General features: G+C 45.2%; 1 protein-coding gene across 1 annotated transcript in view; it reads right to left on the bottom strand.

The window, feature by feature from the left end:
• Positions 1 to 25,380, bottom strand: part of CASD1 (CAS1 domain containing 1) — a 125,646-nt gene that overhangs the window by 59,059 nt on the left and 41,207 nt on the right. The window contains exon 5 of the mRNA XM_029588901.1: positions 17,021 to 17,083. Within this exon, the coding sequence (XP_029444761.1) occupies positions 17,021 to 17,083 (63 nt within the window). The remainder of the gene's footprint in view (positions 1 to 17,020; positions 17,084 to 25,380) is intronic.

Here is a 25,380-nt window from a genome sequence, read left to right as displayed (position 1 = left end):
ATCCAGGATAAGGTAAGGGGAGCTCTGGAAGGGGTCGGGGCTGAAGAGCTTGAGCATTAGGGGGGCTGGGGGGGGGGGGGGCATTGCATGCATATTTCCAGTAATGGAGAAATTACTTACCTGATAATTTTGTTTTCCTTAGTGTAGACAGATGGACTCAGTACCAATGGGCATAGTGTACTCCTGTTAGCAGTTGGAGACGGATCAGATTTCAATCTGACGTCAGCCCCAGTACATACACCCCTGCAGGAAGTGCAGCTCTTCAGTATTCTCCTCGAAAAGCATTGTGGATATATGTGTGACTGAATAATTTGAACAACTTGATTAACTTTATAACTTGGATAACTTGATTAATTTGAACCGGTTGAATTGGTTATAGCTGGAGACCGCCAGTGCCCACAACTGAGAAACGTCGACACCCGGTAGGATGAGTGTCCTAGCTGAAGGAAAGCATGACTTACCCGTGAAACACTCGCTCCCGGGGATGTCACCCAAGAAGTCCATGAGTAACGGCAGCCGTGGGTGGGATGCTGAGTCCATCTGTTTACACTAAGGAAAACGAAATTATCAGTAAGTAATTTCTCCATTTCCTAGCGTGTAGCAGAGGGACTCAGGACCAATGGGATGTATAAAAGCTACTCCCGAACCGGGTGGGAGGCTGCCCGTGACCCACTTAGTTCTGCCCATGCAAATGCTTTGTCCTCCTGAGCCTGAACATCCAGGCGGCAAAACCTGGAGAAGGTGTGGATGGAGGACCATGTCACCGCCCTGCAGATCTCGGCGGGTGACAGTATCTTAGTTTCCGCCCAGGACACTGCCTGGGCTCTAGTGAAATGGGCCTAGACTTGTAAAGGCGGTGGCTTGCCTGCTTCTACGTAGGCCGCCTTGATGATTTCTTTGATCCAGCGGGCTATGGTTGCTCGCGAGGCCGCTTCCCCTTGCTTCTTCCCGCTGTGAAGGATGAATAGATGGTCCGTCTTTCGTATGGATTCTGATCTTTCCAGGTATCTGACTAGGAACCTGCCGACGTTGAGATGGCGTAGACTTCAAGCTTCTTCCGAATTCTTATGCTCATCTGGCTATGGTAGCAAGATGGTTTGGTTGAGATGAAGTGAGACACCACTTTGGGGAGGAACAATGGAACTGTGCGTAACTGGATGGTTCCCGGGATGAGTCTGAGGAATGGCTCTTGGCAGGACAGTGCTTGTAGCTCGGATACACGACGGACCAAACAGACTGCCAGCAGGAAGGCTGTCTTCAATGTTAATAATTGGAGAGATCGGCCGCGGAGAGGTCTGAAGGAGGTTCCTGCTAGGAAATCTAGGACCAGGTTGAGGTTCCAAAGAGGCACTGGCCACTTTAGGGGTGGTCGGATCTGCTTGACTCCTTTCAGAAAGCGGGAGACATCCGGGTGAGAGGCTTTGCTGCCGCTCTCACTCTTGGTTCCGTAGCATGCCAATGTGGCCACCTGTACCTTGATGGAGTTGAGAGACAATCCCTTCTGTAGGCCGTTCTGCAGGAATTCCAAAATCGCAGGAATTTTGACTGAGCGTGGTATGATGTCGCGGTCCTCGCACAAGGCTTCGAATACTCTCCAAATCCTTATGTATGTTAGGGATGTGGAGAACTTGCGCGCTTGGAATAGGGTGTCAATTACTGCCCCCGAGTATCCGCTCTTCCTTAGGCGAGTCCTCTCAATGGCCATACCATAAGAGAGAATCGAGCTGGATCTTCGTGGAGGATCGGTCCCTGTTGGGGCAGGTCTCTGTGTGGAGGTAGTGGAAGGGGGCTCCCTGTCAGCAGTCTTTGCATGTCTGCGTACCACGGTTTTCTTGGCCAATCCAGGGCCACTAGAAGTACTAGTCCCCTGTGGTGTTCTCTCTTGTGGATGATTGCACCCAATAGGGGCCACGGCGGGAAGGCTTATAACAGAGTCTCCTGTGGCCAGGTCTGTACCAGGGTATCGATTCCCTGGGACTGGGGTTCCTGCCTGTGGCTGAAGAAACTGGGCACTTGAGCGTTGGACTGGTTTGCCAAGAGGTCCATGGTTGGTGTTCCCCAATGGTTTACTATCAATTGGAATGCTGTGGTCGATAGCCTCCATTCTCCTGGGTCTAGACTTTCTCTGCTGAGGTAATCCGCAGTGACGTTGTCTTTCCCAGCGATGTGGACGGCAGAGATCTCTTGAAGATTCGCTTCCGCCCATGACATTAGGGGGTCTATTTCCAGAGACACCTGTTGGCTTCTGGTTCCTCCCTGACGGTTGATGTAGGCCACTGTTGTGGCATTGTCCGACATTACTCTGACTGCTTTGTCTCGGAGTCTGTGACCGAACCATAGGCAGGCTAGTCTGACTGCCCGGGCTTCTAGGCGATTGATGTTCCATCCTGACTCTTCTTTGTTCCACTGCTCTTGGGCAGTTAGCTCCTGGCAGTGTGCTCCCCATCTTCGTAGGCTAGCATCCGTGGTGAGCAGGATCCAGGTTGGTGAGGATGGTCTCTTTCCCTAGCTCAGATGGCCTTCTTGTAGCCACAATCGTAGTTGGGTCCAAACTCTGTCCAGGAGCTGAAGACATACAGTGTAATTCTGGGACAGTGGATTCCATCGTGATAGTAGTGAGCATTGTAGGGGGCTCATGTGAGCTCGTGCCCATGGCACTACTTCTAGTGTGTAAGCCATGAGGCCGAGGAATTGTAGGTAATCCCCTGCTGTGGGGCGAAGTTTGCTCAACAGGGTTTGCAGCTGGGTCATCAGTTTTGATCTCCTTGTCGGTGTCAGGATGACCTTGTCTTGTCTGGTGTCGAACCAGACTCCCAAGTATTCCAGAGATTAGGAGGGCTGCAGGCAGCTCTTGTTTGTGTTGACCACCCACCCAAGGCTCTCCAGTAGAGTTTTGAATCTGTTGGTTGCCTGGTGGCTTTCCTCTGGGGATTTCGCCCTGATCAGCCAATCGTCTAGATAAGGGTGCACATGGATTCCTTCCTTCCTTAGTGTTGCTGCCACCACCACTATGATCTTGGTGAATGTCCAGGGTGCAATGGCTAACCCGAATGGTAGTGCCCGGAACTGGTAGTGACTGTCCAGGATCGAGAAGCGTAGAAAACGCTGATGCTCTTGATGGATTGGAATGTATAGGCAGGCTTCCGACAGATCCAGGGATGTAAGGAACTCTCCCGGCTGTATCGCCCTTATTACAGAGCGTAGGGTTTCCATGCAGAAGTGAGGAATCTTCAGGTGACGGTTGACCGCCTTGAGGTCCAGGATGGGTCTGAACATTCCTTCTTTCTTGGGGATGATAAAATAGATGGAATAATGTCCAGTATTTATTTGTTGTGGAGGCACCGGTGTTATAGCCTCTAAGGCTAGCAATCTGGTCAGTGTAGCTTCCACTGCCATCCTCTTGGAAGGGTCGTGGCAGGGGGATTCCACAAACTTGTCCAGAGAGAGGTAGTGGAAATCCAGGTAATATCCCTCTCAAATGATGGATAGGACACACTTGTCCGAAGTTATCTTGACCCATCTTTGGTAGAATAGGGCAAGTCTGCCCCCTATGGCTTCTTCCTTTGGACGGGCCGGCTGATTTTCATTGTTGGGTGCGGCTGGGGCCTGGGCTGGCTCCCCTTTTGTTGTGCTTGTTCCAAGAGGACTGGCTTCGGCCTGTGGGGCGGGCCGCTTGATATGTGCTTCTATATGGGTTGAAGCGCTGTGATCCTCTGCCCCTGGAGGTTCAGAGGAAAGATCGCTGGTTTCTCTTATTCCTGTCCTCTGGTAGCTGCAGCAGTGGGGACTCGCCCCATTTATTGGCTAATTTCTCTAGTTCGCTTCCGAACAGGAGTGTTCCCTTGAAAGGCATTCTTGTGAGTCTCGATTTGGAGGATGCGTCGGCTGACCAGTTTCGGAGTCAGAGTTGTCTTCTGGCTGCCACGGCGGATGACACTCCTCTAGTTGCAGTGCGCAGCAGATCAGAAGCGGCATCCACGAGGAATGATACTGCTGGTTCCAGGGCCTCCCCAGGAGTGTTGTTCCTGGTCTGTGATAAGCAGGCTCGTGTCACCACGGCACAGCAGGCCACGATGTGTAAAGACATAACGGAGATGTCAAAGGACTGTTTGAGGATAGATTCCAGACGTCTGTCTTGAGCATCCTTGAGTGCTGCTCCTCCCTCCACCGGGATAGTAGTGCGCTTCGAGACCGCGCAGACCATGGCATCCACTTTCGGACATGCCAGGAGATCTTTGGCGGCTGGGTCCAGAGGGTACATGGCTGCCAGAGCCTGCCCCCCTTTGAACGCAGGTCAATTAGTTGCTGGACGACTTGTAGTAGTGGGAAATGGCGGGAGGTCTGATGGAGTCCCTCTAGTAGGGGGTTCGTCTTAGCTTCCCCTGAGGCACTTGTGCCCGGGATAGCAAGCTCTTTTAAGCTGTGTGTGACCAGGTCTGGAAGCTCGTCCTTGATGAAGAAGCATCTCATGGTTCAGTGGGGCTCTGTCCCCGGAGGGAGTTCCCCTTCCTCCAGGGGGGCTCTGAATCCTCATCCAAGTTGTCAGTGTCCCCAAAGGTGGGGCTTCTGGGTGGTGGGATCACTTCCCTGGGCATAGAGGGTCCCAGGATGTTGAGGTCCTCTGGTGGAGCCTGTGGCTGTATTATAGGAGGACCCGGTTGCATGTGGACGAAGGTATGCAGACCTTTGAAGAATTCCACCCAGGAGATAGATGCTGGGTCTAGACTAAGGGGCACAGTGTCCCTGGGGAGCCCCGTTTGAGGGGGGGTCCCGCTGTGCAATGCTAGGTCTGGCGTACTGCTCGAGAGGCTGGAACCCGGTACCGGCTGGGGAGGGCCATGAGTTGGATCCCCTAGGGCCTCTTCGCACTGTATACACAGGGCCGTGGCCTACTCATGCTGTGCAGCTCTAATGTGGCACGCTGGGCAAAGGCCCTGAGCCTTGAGTTTCTTTTCCGGTGGTGCCATGGCTTGTGTGCGTAAAATACAGTTGTGCGCTCCGGTGCGTCGAAGTTGTGCGCGTAGGTTTGGTGCGCACTATTGTGCGCACAGATTGAAGTTATGCGCCTGGCACAGTAAGCGCGTGGCTATGCGCCTCGCTTGTGCGCACAAGGTATGTGCGCGCATAGCTCGCCTCTGTACGCACGGATCGGAACGGCGGACAGGGTGGCGAACAGATCAAAATGGTGACGGCGACCACCTCGGAGGGTCTCCACGTGGGAGGACCCTCGGATCTGACTGGGGTCTAGCCCTGCTAAGGCAGATCAACCCGGTGGCACTGGTGCCGGCTGGCGACCTGTGCGACTCCTTGAGCTTCGGAGACATAAGAACATGCCATACTAGGTCAGACCAAGGGGTCCATCAAGTCCAGCATCCTATTTCCAACACTGGCCAATCCAGGCCATAAGAACCTGGCAAGTACCCAAAAACTAAGTCTACTCCATGTTACCGTTGCTAGTAATAGCGTGGCTATTTTCTAAGTCAACTTAATTAATAGCAGGTAATGGACTTCTCCTCCAAGAATTATCCAATCCTTTTTTAAACACAGCTATAATAACTGCACTAACCACATCCTCTGGCAACAAATTCCAGAGTTTAATTGTGCGTTGAGTGAAAAAGAACTTTCTCTGATTAGTTTTAAATGTGTCACACAAGCTAACTTCATAGAGTGCCCCCTAGTCTTTCTATTATCCGAAATAGTAAATAACCGATTCACATCTACCTATTCTAGACCTCTCATGATTTTAAACACCTCTATCATATCCCACCTCAGCCGTCTCTTCTCCAAGCTGAAAAGTCCTAACCTCTTTAGTCTTTCCTCATAGGGGAGCTGTTCCATTCCCTTTATCATTTTGGTCGCCCTTCTCTGTACCTTCTCCATCGTAATTATATCTTTTTTGAGATGCGGCGATCAGAATTGTACACAGTATTCAAGGTGTGGTCTCACCATGGAGCAATACAGAGGCATTATGACATTTTCCGTTTTATTCACCATTCCCTTTCTAATAATTCCCAACATTCTGTTTGCTTTTTTGACTGCCGCAGCACACTGAACCGACGATTTCAATGTGTTATCCACTATGACGCCTAGATCTCTTTCTTGGGTTGTAGCACCTAATGTAGAACCTAACATTGTGTAACTATAGCATGGGTTATTTTTCCCTATATGCATCACCTTGCACTTATCCACATTAAATTTCATCTGCCATTTGGATGCCCAATTTTCTAGTCTCACAAGGTCTTCCTGCAATTTATCACAATCTGCTTGTGATTTAACTACTCTGAACAATTTTGTGTCATCTGCAAATTTGATTATCTCACTCGTCGTATTTCTTTCCAGATCATTTATAAATATATTGAAAAATAAGGGTCCCAATACAGATCCCTGAGGCACTCCACTGTCCACTCCCTTCCACTGAGAAAATTGTCCATTTAATCCTACTCTCTGTTTCTTGTCTTTTAGCCAGTTTGCAATCCACGAAAGGACATCGCCACCTATCCCATGACTTTTTACTTTTCCTAGAAGCCTCTCATGAGGAACTTTGTCAAACGCCTTCTGATAATCCAAGTATACTACATCTACCAGTTCACCTTTAGCCACATGTTTATTAACTCCTTCAAAAAAGTGAAGCAGATTTGTGAGGCAAGACTTGCCTTGGGTAAACCCATGCTGACTTTGTTCCATTAAACCATGTCTTTCTATATGTTTTGTGATTTTGATGTTTAGAACAATTACCACTATTTTTCCTGGCACTGAAGTCAGGCTAACCGGTCTGTAGTTTCCCGGATCACCCCTAGAGCCCTTTTTAAATATTGGGGTTACATTTGCTATCCTCCAATCTTCAGGTTCAGGGGATGATTTTAATGATAGGTTACAAATTTTTACTAATAGGTCTGAAATTTCATTTTTGAGTTCCTTCAGAGCTCTGGGGTGTATATCATCCGGTCCAGGTGATTTACTACTCTTCAGTTTGTCACTCAGGTCTACCACATCTTCTAGGTTCACCGTGATTTGATTCAGTCCATCTGAATCATTACCCATGAAAACCTTCTCCAATACGGGTAGCTCCCCAACATCCTCTTCAGTAAACACCGAAGCAAAGAAATCATTTAATCTTTCCGCGATGGCCTTATCTTCTCTAAGTGCCCCCTTTAACCCCTCGATCATCTAACGGTCCAACTGACTCCCTCACAGGCTTTCTGCTTCGGATATATTTAAAAAAGTTTTTACTGTGAGTTTTTGTCTCTACGGCCAACTTCTTTTCAAATTATCTCTTAGCCTGTCTTATCAATGTCTTACATTTAACTTGCCATCATTTATGCATTATCCTATTTTCTACTGTTGGATCCCTCTTCCAATTTTTGAATGAAGATCTTTTGGCTAAAATAGCTTCTTTCACCTCCCCTTTTAACCATGCCGGTAATCGTTTTGCCTTCTTTTCACCTTTCTTAATGTGTAGAATACATCTGGACTGTGCTTCTAGAATGGTATTTTTTTAACAATAACCACGCCTCTTGCACACTTTTTACTTTTGTAGCTGCTCCTTTCAGTTTTCTTTAACAATTTTTCTCATTTTATCAAAGTTTCCCTTTTGAAAGTTTAGCACGAGAGCCGTGGATTTGCATACTGTTCCTTTTCCAGTCATTAATTTTAAATAGATTTCTTCCTTACCTTGTCTCTGCGCTTCCCGGTCTCGTTCCGGGCGGTCTCCGGCTGCGGGGGGGAGAGGGAAAATACCTTCACCGCCGCGCTCGAAGTTGCACCCGCTGCCTCTCAGCCTCACCCAATGTTGGGGACTAGGTCCCCGCCGAGGGTTGGCCGCCGGACGAGGCTTACCTCCGAGGGATCGCAGAAATTATCTCGGGAATTCTCAACTGGGGGAGGGACCCAATGGGTGTCACCGCAGGAGAGCGGGCCTCGTCTGTAGAGGTAAGATTTCTTCTTATTTTGGTTTTCTTTGGTAAAATTACTCTAACGCTGTGCGAGCGTGCATAGAGTCCCTAACTTCTATGGAGACGGAAAATACTGAAGAGCTGCACTTCCTGCAGAGGTATATGTACTAGGGCTGACGTCAGATTGAAATCTGATCAATCTCCAACTGCTATCAGGAGTACACTATACCCATTGGTCCTGAGTCCATCTGCTACACGCTAGGACATTTTTCATTTTTGGGGGAGTCAGGGCCACCTCAACTGGTAGCTCTGGGTTGAAACATGGGTCAGCACTGATCGCTGCTCAAACACCCCGCTTGGCCATGGTTTTTTTGTTTTTTTTAAACAGATACTTCAAATGTGCGGTGGGAGCCTCAGGACCGCGTTAATTTCCCTGGTCTCCCGCCGCACATCTAATGCTTCCCTAGGAGGTGGTGTTATTTTATCACGGCTGATCACCTTCTTGGTCAGCCGTGATATATTTGCATCGAACTGTTTATTAATGACCTTCTTTGCATGCTTTTGCATTATTCATGAATGCATATCGCATACAAAGAAAGTCATTGTAATAGGAGAGGGTATCTGGGTGAGGAGATGCAAAATATCACGTATATCGCGGTGATAACACACTTTAGAGCCCTAATGCAGCTTGAATGACCAGCTAGTGTAAGCTGTTAACAGAGCATCTAACCTCCTAGTCTCCCATGGGTTTGATGGACAGTACCTGGCTACCACCAAACTGCCCCAGATGGTTTCTGGGGAATTGCAACCTGCAGACTACCTCATGGCCTGCAATAACACTGAATTGTGCTTCCTTTATTCGCTCTTTTAATCCCCACCACTTCTCCCCTTATGATCAAGGGAGCAAAGTGAGGGTTGTATGCAACACTACAACCTCCCAAACATGTTCCTATCACAGCCATAGAATATGGCAACAAATAAGGCCCATCCATCTAGTCTACCTAATTTTATTCCTTGTACTATGCTGTACACCCTTGTTCTTTGGCTTTCCCGTCACTTCTTTGAAATTAGGAATCCTCAGCCTTTGCTTTCTCGACTCCTAAAATTTGTGTCTCCACCACCAACCCTGGGAAGCCATTCCATATATCCACTACTCTATCCTCAAGGAAATGATTTCTTATGATGTTCATGAGTCTACTTCCTTGAGCCTCTTGTTCTAGAACAATGCTTCTCTAAGCCGGCCTGGGAGTACCCTCTAGCCAGTTAGGATTTCAGGATATCCATAACAAATGAGCAAGAAACATTTGCATGCATTTACCTCTATTGCATACAAATCTATCTTATGCATATTCATCATGGATAATCTGAAAACCCGACTGGCTATAGGGTACTCTGGGATAGGCTTAAGAAATACAGTTTTAGAGTATTTTTCCTCTGGGGGGAAGGGAAAAAAAAAAAAAGATTTAAGAAGGGAACAATGTTGTCTCGAAAGCTCATGGTAAACAACATATCTGGATTATTATTATGTTTATCCAACAAAAGTTATTGCAACATGCAAAGAATGTTTGCACAACATGAAAGACTTAATGATTATTTGCATTTCATCTTAACTTGAAAATCAGGCTATGTTCACAATTTGCTAGATTCTTCAAAATAAGAGCTTTCCTGCATCTAGGCTTTACTCTTCCTCTTATGGTTTTATTCCTGTCTCTGTTCTATTTTGTTCTAATACATAAGTTATATCTACTTTTTTAAACTACAGTAGTATTTTTGTATGTTCACATCCCTGTCTTAAAATTTCCTTGCTAGAATCCAGTCTTCAGCTCTTCAATGCTTTGCATTTATTCTGTGATGCTACCATTAGAGAGCCCCAATTTACTAAGATTTGTGGCAACTGCACAGGAGGCACTTTCAACATTTCTGTCTCCTAGGATATGAAACATATCACAATGAAAAGAGGGGGCCTCAATGAATTAAATGAAAAATAAATTATATTAAAAAGGTTAGGCTAGTTCTGTTGCTCTAATGGAAAATATCCTTTAGGCATGCTGGTTGGGAATGTCTGTTACCACATGATGCACTGTCACACACTCTGTGTCTTAGCTCATTAAATGGCAAAGGAAACCTGCAGCATGCTAAAGTGGTCCGATTGACCTGCTGACCAGCACTGCTACATTAATCTTAAATAACAATTCCTGCGGAAATGAAGGAATTCCTTACTAACACTAGGGGTCAACACTGGATCCACAATGTATGATGTCTGTACGTGAGCAGGAGAAGGGAGAAATGGGGCAGAAGTACTGAGAAAGTATCCAGGAGTAAGGAAAAGCAGAGCTACTTACCTGTAATAGGTGTTCTCCAAGAACAGCAGGATGTTAGTCCTCATTCATGGGTGACATCATCAGATGGAGCCCCAACAAAGAGACTTAGCCACATTGAGCATGCCCAGCATGCCCTATACCATGCGTCTATGCGGGGGTCCCTCTTCAGTCTTACAATAAAGAATTAGAATAAGAGAAGCCCAGCTCCACAGGGTGGTGGATGGGTTTCATGAGGACTAACATCTTGCTGTCCTCAGGAGTACACCTGTTCGAGATAAGCAACTCTGCTTTCTCCGAGGACAAGCAAGATGGTAGACCTCACATATGGGTGAATCCCTAGCTACAGGTTGCACCCCCCCCCCCCAACAAAAAAGGGGACCAAGAGACACCCAAATCAGGTTCCAACAGGCACAACAATGGTGATGTTTGCAACAGAAGAGGAGACAGCCTGAACCCAAACAAGGGATCCTAGGCAGGAGAGAGTTGGGTTCTACATCTCAAACAAATTCCGAAGGACAGATTGGCCAAACCAATTATCGTGTTGGCCATCCCTAACCAAGTAATAGTGAGATGTGTGTACGTGGAGAGAACTCCACATCACAGCCTTACAGATCTCCTCCATGGGGACTGTTCGCAAGTGAGCCACAGATGCCACCATGGCTCGGACAGAATAAGCCTTCACTTGGTCCCAAGATGCAGTCCCACCTGGGCATAACAGAATGAGCTGCAATCTGCTAGCCAATCCGATAATGTCTGTTTGGCAATAGCAATGCCAACCTATTTCTATCAAAAGAAACAAAAAGTTGGGTGGATTGTCTATGGGCTTCTGTCCGCTCCAGATAGAAGGCTAAGGCTCTCTTACAGTCCAAACTGTGCAGTGCTTGTTCGCCTTGGTGCAAATGGTGGCTGGGAAAGAATGTTGGCAGGACGATGGACAGCTTAAGATGGAAATCCATCACCACTTTAGGCAGGAACTTAGGATGCATACGCAGGACCACCCTATGATGGAAAAACTTAGTATAAGATTGATAAGTCACTAAGGCCTGGAGCTGCATGCTGAAATGACCACCAGAAAAAAATATGACCTTCCAGATCAGGTATTTCAGGTCACAGGAGCACAGCAGCTCCAAAGGAGCTTTCATCAGCTGAGCTAACACCACATTTAGGTCCCAAGACAGACTGGAAGGCTTCAATTGAAGCAGGCCCCTCCTAAGTGTACAACTATAGGCTGTACAAAGATGGGTGTACCATCTACTCCATAATGGTAGGTGCCAATTGCACTTAGATGAACCCTAATGGAATTGGTTTTCAAGCCAGCTTCCAAAAGGTGTAGAAGGTAATCAAGCAGGTTTTTTTGTTTGGGGTTTTTTGTTTGTTTTTTTTGGGGGGGGGGGGGGGAGGAGAAAGGATCTAAAGCCTTCTGCTCACACTACATGGAAAACTTCCTCCACTTCAGTCCATAGGACTTTCTAGTAGCCACCAGGACCCGAGACACATCCTCTGAGAGACCGAGTGGTTGCAGAATTAGCCTTTCAACATCCAGGCTGTGAGCATTAGGGCCTAGAGGTTGGGATGCTGCAACCTGCCTCAATCTTGTGTGGTGAGAGCTGGGAAGTTCCCAGACTGGTTTCCGGATGGACAACTTCTGTAGGAGTGGAAACCAGACTTGTCTCGGCCAATGAGGGGCTATAAGACTCATAGTCCTTTTGTCCTCACAAAGCTTCAAGAGAGTCTTTGCTACCAGTGAAGTCCGAGGATATGCATATAGAAGGCCCATGCCCCAATGTTGGACGAGGGCGTCCAAAGCTGGTTTATCACATGCCCAATATAGGGAGCAGAACTGATGAACCTTCCTGTTCCAAAGTGCTGCAAATAGATCCACATCTTGAGTTCCCCAGAGGCGGAAGATCCAATTTGTGATCCCTTGGTCCAGAGACAATTCATAGGGTCTGAAGGCATTTATTTATTTTAAATTATTTATATACCGTCTAACAATAAAACATTGATCAAAACGATGTACAATGTTCGTAAGCAATCAAAAATGAAAAAATAGAAAAAATACAATCATGAATTATAATAAAAATTAAAAGTTATAAAACAAAATTTTAAAATAATAACCAACTTTAAACTTTACAAACAAGAGATAAAAAAAGAAGATCTGTTCCGCATGACTTTGGAGTACAAAATGAAAAATGATGGATGTGTTAAGTTTACAATAGATCTGTATCTGGGATGGCAAATGCTTTTGAGAAAAGATAGGTTTTTAATGATCTCTTGAATTCTTTTGGGTTTTAAATTTGACGAAGCGGTGTAGGTAATGAGTTCCATATTTGTGGGCCAGCTACTGAGAATGCTCTGTTTCTTGTAATATTTAAACATGCTTGGCGTACTGATGGAATATCTAATAGGTTTTTGTTCAGAGACCTTAAATAACTGGTTAGTTTGTAAATTTGAAGAATAGTGTAAAGCCAGATTGAGGATGGATTATGTAATAGTGAATGTACAATGGTCAGGATTTTATACTGTATTCAAAATTTAATAGGCAGCCAATGTAAAGTGTATAATGTGGGAGAAATGTGGTTTTTGACAGGTGAGCCAGTTAGGATACAGGCAGCTGAGTTTTGTATTAGTTGTAACGGCTTGAATGCAGAGTCCGGTAGTCCCAATTACAGGCCATTACAGTAGTCAGTCCTGAAAAGATTAAAGATTGAAGGACAGAGTGGAAATCCCAATAGAATAGAATTGGATGTAGGCATTTTAAGAGATGTAATTTGTAAAAAGAATTTCTAACTGTTAAGAAAATGTGCTGAGACAATGACAAGTTGGAGTTTAGTAAAACTCCTAAATTACGGGCTTTTGTAAGAATCGGTATAGAAATACCATTTAATAGTAGATGTAAGGGGGGACCGTTGGACAGGTCAGTAATTAAGCTGAGGAATAGAATTTCCGTTTTTTGGGGATTTAATTTTAAGCAGCTATGAGATAGCCACTTGTCTATAATATTTACGTATAAGGCTACAGTGGATAGAGTTTATGACCAAGAGTTTTTATAAGGAACGAAAAATTGTATATCGTCAGCATATATTTTGAATTGGACATCCAAAGCTGAAAGAATGTGACATAATGGAATATGGTAAATGTTAAAGAGAATAGGTGATAGTGAAGATCCTTGGGAAACACCAGAATGAATTGTGTATGGAGCTGAGGAATGTGAACCAATATTGATCTGATAAGTTCGGTTCGATAGGTAACTTTTAAACCAATTGAGTACTGTTGAGTTTAGTCCTATTGACTGAAGACTGGATATAAGTATTTGGTGATCTAAGGTATCAAACGCAGCTGAAATGTCTAGAAATACCAACATGAAATCAGTATTTGAATCAAAGCCACGTAGATAGGTATCAAAATATGATAGGAGTAGAGTCTCAGTAGAATGATCTTTGCGAAAACCATGTTGACAGGGATGTAGGATTTCATGTTCTGAGAGATAATCATTTAGTTGATGTAAAACAGTAGATTCAATGAGTTTTGATAGGGAAGTAAGGGAGGCTATAGGTCGGAGGTTGGCAAGATCTGTGAAACCTATGACTCAGTCTGTCTGCTAATACAGGGTCCAGGACCAGATCTGAACCTCCTCCTGACACAGGAGATACAAGTCCGTACCTCCCTGCTTGTTGACCTACCACATCGCTACTTGTTTGTTGCTCTGAATCAGGACAACTTTGTTGGACAGTTGATCTCTGAATGCCCATAGTGTGTACCTGATCGCCCAGAGCTCCAGGAAGTTGAATTGGCAACAGCATTCCTAGGCAGACCAGATACTCTGAATGCTGAGCCTATCTATATGAGCTCCTCAGCCCAGGATGGACGCATCCATGGTTATGACAATTTGGATAGGAGAACTTTGAATGGAAATCCCCCGTTCCAGATCTGGAATTACCTGCCACCAGAATCATGAGTCCTGGAGGGGTTGAGCGACTCAGATGAGGTCCTGGAGGCTCTGTGTGGATTGATGTCACGGAGATCTCAGAGTCCATTGGGCTGCTCTCATGTACAGGTGGCCCATGGAAAAGCAGCCTACCTCCAATGCACTGGTATTGGAGGTGGGCTATTTTTCCATGGGCTACCCTGTACAAGCATGCCAAGGGAGTGACATGAACTGTTGTGGCCATGTGACCCGACAACCTCAATATGTGCCAAGCTAACACCTGCTGGCTCTGGTGAATCTTTGCTGCTATGACCATCAGGTTGATGGCCCTTTTACAAGGCAAGAAGGCCTTCATCTGAGCCGTGACTAGCAAGGTTCCCATGAAGACCAATTGCGGGGATGGGCTGAGATGGGACTTTGGGTAATTGATGACGAACCTTAGTGAGTCCACACCCGGATGGTCAGACGCATAGACCTGACGGCCCTTGCCTGAGAGGTGCTCTTGACCAGCCAATCATCCAAATAAAGGAAGATATGCACTCCCCTCCTGCGTAGGTACGCCACCACCACAGCCAGGCATTTGTAAAGACACGTGGGGCTGATGCGAGTCCAAATGGCAAGTATCTGAGATACTTCCAATGACTGGGGAAGATCTCGATGTTGGTGTACACCTCCTTCAGATCAAGGGAGCATAGACAGTTCCCTTTTTGCAGTACAGGGATCAAAGTTCCCAGGGAAACCATCTTGAACTTTTGTTTTTGGAGAAATTTGTTCAAGGCCTTCGGGTCTAGGATGGGATGAAGTCCTCCTGTTCTCTTTGGAATCAGGAAGTACCTGGAGTAAAATCCCTGTCCTCTTTTCCCTGCTGGAACAGGTTTGACCACTCTGGCTATTAAGAGGGAGAAGAGCTCATCAAGCAGCACCTCCTAATGTGCTACTGGACCCCAAAATGGACTTGGAGGGCAATTTGGCAGAGCATACAAAAGGTTTAATTGATAACCCTGACAGACGATGGAAAGAACCCATTGGTCTGATGTTACACTGGACCACTGGTTCACAAAGAAATGTAGCCTTCCTCAACTGGCAGGTCCATCGCCAACCATTACAGGAGACCAGGTTATGCTCCCTTCGACCAGTCAAAACCCCAACCCAGGAGTTGACTGAGGCGCCAGTTGGGTCTTTGGAGCTCTTTGCTGCCTGGAATGGCCGCAAGAGCTCTAATGTTGTGTACGGGAGTGAGAGGGTGGAGAATATCACTTCCTCTTGTGAAAGAAAGACTTCTGCTCTGATCTCGCAGACTTTCTAGATGAGGAAGACAGGTCTGGAATGCTGGCAGAGAATTGCTGAAGGGTCTCATGATGGTCCTGGATCTGGGCCACTACATCCTTCACCTTATCTCTGAAGAGATTTTCTCCAGTGCACAGCATGTCAGCAGGTTTTCTGTACCTCTGGTCAGAGATCCAACGCCTGCAGCCATGTATTTCTGTGGGTGCTGATTCCCACTGCAGAGACCCTCAATGCCATTTCGAAAACATTGTAGTTCGCACAGACTTCATGTTTTCCACACTCCAGACCTTATGCACCAGCGACATGAGGGTGTCCTGCTGCTGTTGAGGTAGCTGCTTGGCCACCTCCTGCACCTGCTTCCAGATGTCCTGTGAGTACTGGCTTATGTACAGCTGGTAAAAAGCTATGCGGGCAATGAACATAGCTCCCTGAAAAGCCTTCCTCCCAAGAGCGTCCATTGCTTTATGATCATTCCCTGGGGACACCGAGGAATGGATCTGAGAACGCTTGGCTCTCTTGAGGGCAGATTTCACCACCACCAATTGGTGGGGCAGCTGATGCTTGTTGAATCCAGCAGCCTTATGTCCTCAGCCTAGTGGAGCTTGACAATGATCAGTCTCCGGCACCCCTATCAGCCAACGATATTGACAGAACCACGGATGTCAATGGCTCAGCATCCATTGGTGCGGCTCAGTGAACCCTCAATGCTGATGCCAATGGCTTGGACTTCTGCGACCCAAAGAGGCACTCCATCTTGTCAAGTTGAAATTGATGTCCCTTAAGGGTCATCTCAATGCAACTGCGGCAACCCTGGATGTAAAGCGATGCCCCCAGGCAGAGGACACATTCATCATGGGGATCCATGATGGACATGGTACTCTGGCACAGAGGGCATCACTTAAACCTGGATGAGGCCATGATAAGACAAAAGAAAAGGGATGCCAAATCAAACTCAATGGCGATGGTCATCGATGAACAGCAGGCATGACCCCACTGCCGCCCTGGGAGATCGACATGAAAGGAAACTTACCAGCAAAATGTCAAAAACCCTGACTAAGATATTAAAGGGAGAATGAAGAGGGGTCAATCACTGTGACAGCACACAAGAACCACGAAAAGTTTTCAAAGGAGGCCAAAAAGTAGTCCAATACCACGAGACTCACTATCATAAGAAAGAAAATGCCATACTGGGTCAGACCAAGGGTCCATCAAGCCCAGCATCCTGTTTCCAACAGTGGCCAATCCAGGCCATAAGAACCTGGCAAGTACCCAAAAACTAAGTCTATTCCATGTAACCATTACTAATGGCAGTGGCTATTCTCTAAGTGCTGCAGCTCCACGGAGAAGAGACTGGAGGGACCCAGTGTGGGAGGGTGGTATAGGTCATGCTCAATGTGGCCAAGTAAAAGTTCTAGAAACTCTGACATAAGTTTTCCATGTCGGGGCTCCATCTGATGTAACCCATGTGCGAGTATCACCATCCTACTTATCCTTGGAGAAAGAATTTGGAATGGATTCAAGCTATCTGATCTTTGACTCATCCTATCTGAAATATTCCTCAAAGTCAATATCTTTTTTTTCAGTGTACCAACCTCACTCCAAGATTTGAGGCACTGTTTCATGGAGTTGTTAACTTCTGGATACCACAGAAAATCCTGTAAAGAAAGTGTATATATATGAATTCTTCATGGGACATAAAAAGGTCAGAATAAAAATACATGGAGCTCCAAATCAATAATGAAACACATCATGCTGAAGAAACACCATATCTAACAACTACATTACCCTGCAATCTAGAGCTTTAAAAACTGTTTTCCAATGTTTCTGACATATAACTTGTTTTTGCAGACTCAGAGGTTACAGCACAACATTCCTGCCAGCATGAATCAACTCCCACACAGCATGTCCAGAAGGATCCAGCTGCCTGCGCTGCAGAAGGCGAAGATCTGGGCTCTTTGTCTGAGGCTGTAGGCATCTCCAGCTGCGCTATGCCTCAGATGATCTTGAGATGTTTTTTTGAACATGCAGGAGATACAGTTGTAATACAGATAGAAAAGGATGAATAGTAAATGGTACTTTGTTATTACATTACAGTTCTCCACTATATCTATTTACTTCCTCATTACCAGGCAGAGACAGAGATTAGGCAATCAATTGTAGGCTGGATTTGAGAGACCTATGACCTTCTTTTAGTCCAGCCAATTATGTAGCTATGTAGCTAGTCAGGTAATGTCCCAGTTACTGACACGCATACACAGGTATCTGGCCAGTCCAGATACAAACATCCATTAATTCCTGCAACAATAGGTCTGCAGAGATGGGATGGAGGTTCAGCATATTACAGGCTTTGTAAACAACCTAGCAATCTTTCTTCTGTTGCACCCAGCAGTTCTCAAAAGTCAGGTATCAGCACAAAGCATGTCTTTTGGACATAGCCAGTGCTTCTCTTTCCATGTTATGCGGCAGAGGAGCCGGCATGTGAGACAAACTGAATTTGGTTTTAATACAAAACGGATTTAGACAACTTTTTCTAATTGGAATTGATTTCAAATATAACGACAACTGTGAGGTACTAGTAGATAATGTGATAACTCATACTTCAACACTAATTCTACAGATACCCTCTGCAGTAACAGGACACTTTGGTCCTCCTTATAAGAACACTAAGCAGACTTGAGTATTAATAAAGCACAAATAAACTCAAATAGATGCAGGGAGAGACGGTTCTTTTATTATTATTTATTATTTTTTAGTAAACAGGAGCTTTTACTATCTAAAAGATGCAATTTTATTACTCAAAAATAGTATTGATATATAAAAAATTGAACAGAGAAGAACATAAAAGGAGACCTAATAATGAGACCCAACCATGCTGATTGTGTTTTCAAGATAAAACTGTAACATTGGTTTTGACTGCTAATATATGCACAACAGACCATGAAGCGCCAAGAATACTCCTGGGGGAATTCTGCGCTACTGTGGAATGCAGAATTTGCGCACAATTCCCCATCTGCGCAGAATTGCCAAATTCTGCGCAGAAAATAGCAGAGGAGACCCCGGCATGCCGCAAACGGAGCGTGTCCCACGGCACACGCTCCGTTCGCGGCGAAGATGAAGGCCCGGTGCGCCATTCGTGGCACACGGGGACCTTCCCTTTACGCCGCGAAAAGCGCGCCGGGCCTTCGTCTTTGCCGCGAATGGAGCGCGTCCCGCGGCATGCCGGTGTCAGAGAATGTGTGTCGGGGAGGGGAGGGTGAGAGAGAGCATGGGAGGTAAGAGACGGTGGGTGGGGGAATGCTTGAGTGTGGGCTTCAGAGAGAGGGAGCCTATATGAGGGGAGGGGGATGCCGGTGAGAGAGAATGTTGTGTGAGAGAGGAGAGGGGAGTCTGGGGGAGGGTGAGAGACAGCTTGGTTGGTAAGAGGGGGAGTGGGGGGGGGGTTGCTTGAGTGTGGGTTTCAGAGAGGGAGCCTATATGGGGGGAGGGTGACAGAGAGCAGGAGGGTGTGAGAGAGAGCATGGGAGTAAGAGGGTGGGTGGGGGATGCTTGAGTGTGGATTTCAGAGAGAGGGAGCCTATATGAGGAGATTGTGAGAGAGGGAGCCTATATGAGGAGATTGTGAAGGAGAGTGTATGTGTGTGAGAGATTGGGAGCTCATGTGTATGAAAAAGGGGTTGTATATATGTGAGGATGCTAGCCTGTGTGAAGGGATTGTGTATGTGTGAGACAGAGCCTGTGTGAAGGGCTGCGTGAGAGAGAGACATAGGTAGCCTGTATGAGGATGTATGTGTGAGAGAGAAAGGGAGATTGTGTGGGTGTGTATGCAAGAGAGAGGGCCCTGTATGAGGGGATGTGTGTGTGCGAGAGAGTGAGGGAACCTGTATGAGGGTGTGTGTATGTGGAAAGGATACTCTTACAGTGAATTTCTAGGGAAATTCTGCTCAAAATATTTAAAATTCTGCAACTTTAAGTAATAACTTTTTCTGTAATAATTTAAAATGTAATTACTTAAAGAATGTCATGTAAATTGTGTTATTTTGACCAATATAAAGTTTGCAGAATTTTCAGTTTTTGTGCACAGAATTCCCCCAGGAGTACAAGGATCAAAGCTTCCTTGTAGAGAGAAAGGGTCTAGAGGTCATTTAGAGATGCACATCAGCTAGGATCCTATGGATGATAAGTTTTAACTCTTGGCATTACCGTTTATGTGCTTAAATTCTAATTTTTTATTTCAGAGACGGAAGCCAGTGTTTAACTGCTAGTAACAAATTAGTTAGGGTCCCTGTCACCTACCCCACTGTCTGTTATTATATAACCATCTAGAGGGTGGAGCGCTCTACTCATTTAAAGAGACCCTTTCTTCCATGCTAGGAGAGCCAGTTACATATCAGCATACCCCAGCACCATTATATTTTTTCCTCGCATACTCCAAGCCATTAAAACTTCAGCTCTATTTCTCTTTTATACATCCTCCCACTCTTCTTTCTGCTCATTTCTGCCTGACCTGTATTCTCCTCCTTCTACTCTCTTCTCCCCATGCAGTTGCTACCTCTCTTCTCAGAACATTCCATCCTGAACACTGATTTTACTCCTCTACTCCATGCCCTCATCCCTCCTCCTCTTAGCTGGGGATATCAATCCCAACCTTGACCCTTCTATACAAATCCTCACTAAACACATCAAATCATTCCACCTCCAACCTTAGCCCTATTCCCCTTCTTTTTTCTCATCTCTTGGTTGGGAGAGACGCGCAAACATTTTTTCTCAGTTGCCACGCCACAATTGTGAAATAGCTTCCGAGAAAATTTAAGATTAGCTGATTGCTCAAACACATTTAAGACCTTGCTGAAAACATTTTTATTCAAAACAGGCATTTTTTGACTATTTTAAATATTTTAAAATACCTTTCTGATTCAATATTTTAAAATGTTTTAAAGTACCTTTATCAGGATTCTTTTGATTCAATTTTATTGTGGTGAAGTGTTAGTCATTGTATTGTTCTTGTTTTACATGTGTTGAAATTGTAAATCACAGAACTCTAGATTCATCAAAAAGTCTTAAAAGTGCAGTGATAACGTCCTCGCTAAGAAAAAGGTGGCGTGTTTAGGGTATTATCGCACTGTGTGGTGCAATGCAATAAACCCAACTTTTGGCATCCTGCGCTGGAGAGAGACTGACTATCTACAAGGCCCTTATAGTAGTTAAGTATTTAAATCTCTATAGGAGGGCCGCCTAATAGGTTGAGGTGAGGTGTTAGTGGTGGTTTCGCATTTAGAGTGAGAAGTACGAACAGCACAGTACACCTTGGTGAAGATTTGACATTGTTTAGAGTGAGGAAAGTCTAACAAAGATGAAATGTTGTACTATGTTATCTCACCCTAGCATGATGGACTCTTATTCATACATCTCACTCTACATGCGAAACTGGCCCCTAAACCCAGAACCACCACTAACACCTCACCTCAACCTATTAGGCGGCCCTCCTATAGAGATTTAAATAGATGCACACAGTGAGGCCCTCCCCAGAGGCTCTCCCTCTACTCCACTCCACTAAGCCCAGAAATGGCCAACATGCAATTCCAAAAATTTATCGCGAATTGCGTTATGGCCATTTCGGGCATATCGCACAGCTTAATGCCAGGGAAAAAGGTGTAGTTATTTCTGGAATTAAGACCGTGCGATATATCCTGTAATTTAACTAATTCCCGCCCAAAACTCCTCCCCAATCCCGCCCCCCCCAAAAAACTACGCCTTTGCGCCGTGCGCTACAGCATTTTTCATGTGTGTTAACGCCATAATGCATTTTGAAGAATGATGCAGTAAGAGCCTTGACAGGTAATAAATACATTCAAGTAGATAAATAAGGGCTTTCTGTAGTGTACCTGGCAAATAATATTTTATTGACATTTCTTCTAGGAACTTGTTCAAACCTCTTGTAAACCCTGCTTTGCTATCCATTTCAACCACATCCTCTGGCAATGGAGAAGTATTGGGAATCGGACTAGCTCAGTGTTATCCAATTCCACTTCGAGGGCCACACAACAGACAGGTTTTCATGAAAAGCCTGAGGAATGTGTATGTGATAAGTTGCATGCATCCTGTCCAGACTGTATGCAAATCTCTCTTATGCATATTCATCAGGGATATCCTGAAAACCAGAATGGTCTGTGGCCCTCAAGGACCAAACTTGGCCACTCCTGGATTAACCATTCAAGTGACTTATGAGGTACAAGCTCCTCAACACTTCCACACATCACACGCATTCTGGAGCAGCGATATTGTTGAAAACCTTTCTTCTGGGCAGAATTTGAGAGAACAGAGTGAGCCAGGGACTCTATTCTGGATTTCAGTTCCCTTTGATCTGAATTTGCACCGTGTGCTGGCATTCATCAGTGTTTCCACAGCAAGGCTAGTTTACAGTAAAGTAAATGGCAAGTGCTAAATCAAGAACAAACTAGCTGGGGTTAACAGATGTAGGCTATTCATGCCTAGAAGGCTGATTTTATCATCCTATTACTGTCAGATTCAGCCACTACTGCTAATCTTTCCACTGAAGAGGGCTATGCAGGTGAACTTGGGTGGCAGACTGTAAAAGTGTACAGATGAACTGGATAAACCAGCTTCAAGAACCAAATAAGGAATATGCAAAAAACTTAAAACCTTAGAAACAAGTATTACAATTAAATTAAAATCAACAGGAATAACTACAAGCTGGCAAATGAAAAATTAGACAGAAATAAAAGTACCATCTGAGAGCCGAATAGATTTCTTTTCCATAGATGTTCATGTGGTGATCTCCTAACCTAACTCACTCCAGGAAAGCACATTAGCTAAGAGAAGTATAAAGAGGAAGACTTTTCTGCTAATTTACTTTCAGGCCGATACAGTAAAATCAGCGGGATAGCCGGCGTTCAGAGGCTCCTGGGCACGCAATCCAGTATTTAAATGAGGGCCCGCGGTCCCCGGCTCCTCCTTTTTGACAGGAGTGGCGGCTGTCAGTGGGTCTGACAGCCGACGCTCAATTTTGCAGGCGTTGGTTCTGAAACCCGCTAACAGCCACGGGTTCGGAAAACGGATGCCGGCATAATTGAGCATCCGTCTTCCGGGCCGCGGGCCAATTTTTAATTTTTTTTTTAATTTTGGGGCCTCAGACTTAATATCGCTATGATACTAAGTCGGAGGGTGTACAGAAAAGCAGTTTTTTCTGCTTTTATGTACATTTTCCCAGCAGGCGTTAATTTCTGAAAGTAAAATGTGTGGATTGGACGCACATTTTATTTTCTGTATGGCGCGGGAATAGCTAATAGGCCCATCAACATGCATTTGCATGTTGCGGGCGCTATTAGTTTCGGGGGGGGGGGGGGGTTGGTATACAGTAAGGGATAATAGCACGTTGAAAACCCGCGGCCAATCGCGAGCTAACAGTGCACGCCGCCGGAGCGCACTGTACTGTATTTGCCTGTTTATAATTAAGACAAAAGTGTCTTCCTAAAACCAAAGTTTAGCATTTATTGGCTCTGATCTCAGGCTCTTTTTTTTTTTTTTTTTTTTTTTTTTTTTTAACTCCTCTATGACAGCTGAACAACTTTCTGGCAAAGTATTCCAGTGTATGCATTAAAAACAGATTGCAGAGGGGGTTGGAGAGAGACTAAGTAACTGAAAAAGACATTTGGAAAAGGCATGGGAGAGCATTCCTTAAGATCTAGAAAGTTGGTATTGCCAGAGGCAAGAATTCATATTGTCCACAGTGATTAAAAATTCTTTCTCTCTCCTTTAAATGTCGAACGTGGCCCTTCAGTAAGAATAGGCCAAAACTACAACCTTTAAGCTGCCTGTATAGAGCCGCTTCAAGATTTCTGAGCCACATATCCTCAGTCAACTACTTTAAATGATATTTTACGTGCCCAGTTACTGGACAGTGAATACAAAATAGGAATTTCAGCATTTCTTCTTTTGGAGTAAATGCTGCTATAGAAAGTTAAGCGACATCAATCAGCATCTCAGTATACTGTCTGAGGTACATCAGGACTGGAAAAAGCTCATGTGTCAAGCTGCCTGGACACCTAGAATTTGGGGACTTATGCCACACTGAGGCTAACAGTAGCTGCCTCTGTAGGCCTGGGCCAAGATGCCACTACTCCTGCCACTGTAGGGCTGGGCCAGGGAAGGAGCGAAGCTGCTGGGAAGAGGCACAAAGAGGGAGAAGCCTTGAAAGGGAGGAACTGGGGGGATGGAGAGCAAGAGAGGGAAGGGAAGAAGCAAAGGAGGGGTAGAGAAAGGTTGGAGATGGAGAAGAGAGAAAGGGAGGGGGAGAAAGAGGAACAACATTAAACAAAAAAGGATCAAAATCTGCAAAATTTAGGTGAAAAAAAAAAAAGTAAAGGTTTTTGAGGGGAAAAAAAAAAAACATTTAACTTGGCTCGCTCTTAAGTTGCCAAAAAATTTTCCACCCCTGTTCCACAATTCTCACAATATCCTGAACTTCAGATTCCAATTTAACTGTGCAGGAAGCAAATGTGCAACCTGCAAATTGAGCAGACCTGAGCTGAAAGAGCAGCTACATCCAGCCAGCCTCACAGTCAAACACCAATAACTACCAACAGGGAAAGATTAAAAGAAGCAGTGCCAGCAAATACATATTCACATACTTTAGTTGCCAGTTTGTATATGCAAAATCCTCAAAGAGCCCTGTGGTGGTGCGGTTGTAGCTGGCATCAGAAACTGAAGTCGTATTTTAAAGTAAAATATTCATTAACTCCTAGAAGGGTTGGAACTCAGACACCAGGCGCCCCATATCCAGAGGACACTCAGTGCCAAAATTTAGGGACCTAAGTGCCCAGTTTAGATGCCTATATTCAGCCAACTTTCGAAACCTTAACTTTAGTCTGAATATAGCCACTTAAACTTGAGGTTTCTACATTTAAGCTTGCCATTTAATCACTAACTTTAGGCATCCAGTGCTGGAATTCAATGTTGATCACCCAACTTCACTGCCTCCCCCCATGCCCATTTGTGAATTAAGGCTTCTAAATTTAGAAGCTCAGGGACAATGTTGTATTGGCTTACGTTAGATCTTTAAAATATCAGGCTCTAACTGAACAGGATAAAAATTCCTAGGAATGTACGATAGACACCAGCAGACCTGTTCTGATGAGAGCTGAAAGGTGCTGCCTTTAGTTATTAATGGGCTAAAAGGTGATCTGGAGGCTCTCTCGGCAGAGGTTTGAGAAACACGGCTCAGCTAATAACTGGGAACCAGAAGACTCTGCAGAGAGTTGGAGCCTTCCCAATGGAAACTGGGAGATGCCTGAACCACAGTGTTCATGTCCACAAAGCCAAATGGTTGCCTAGCTCTACCTGGGGCCGGCTGCTGGGGAGAGAGAAATCAACCTGCCAGATAAGGGCCCGAAAAATGGTTCATTTCCTGGTAAAGGAATTTGGGGAGAAACTGATTGTTGAGATAGCAAGCTTCTCACTGCCTGCATCATCTCCTCGAGAGCTGTGCCAATTAACAGGTTTTATTAATTGGTTAATAAATTGGTTTTATTAAAAATTGTGGCGCACAATTCTCATACATTTGCTACAAACACCTCTGTAACAGATCCTGTTAAAAACACCTCTCTTTTTTTTTGGCTTTGTTCTGACCCTTCGTTTATTCTGGTAGAAGTATTTGTTAGCCTTTAACAGTTCTGCATAACTCTTCCTCCTCTTCTACTCGCCACACCAAAAGCAAGGAGAGGTGCACCGCAATGTGCAGGCATGGTACAGATACCATAAAGAGTGAACAGAGCAAGAAAACCAAGGGCATAAAAGAATGGGCTGTGGTCAGAATGAAATGGGAGATCTACATGTCATTCTGAAAAATAAAAAAACAAATATGAGAACTAAAATGTGTTTCAGGAGGGGGAAAAAAAAAAAAGGCAAAAGGCACCTGGAACAAGAAAGGAGGAGG

This window comes from Rhinatrema bivittatum, chromosome 2, assembly GCF_901001135.1.
Source record: "Rhinatrema bivittatum chromosome 2, aRhiBiv1.1, whole genome shotgun sequence".
NCBI classification, from domain to species: domain Eukaryota; kingdom Metazoa; phylum Chordata; class Amphibia; order Gymnophiona; family Rhinatrematidae; genus Rhinatrema; species Rhinatrema bivittatum.
Note: the sequence above shows the minus strand (reverse complement) of the source record. Positions and strands in the feature narration are given on the sequence as shown.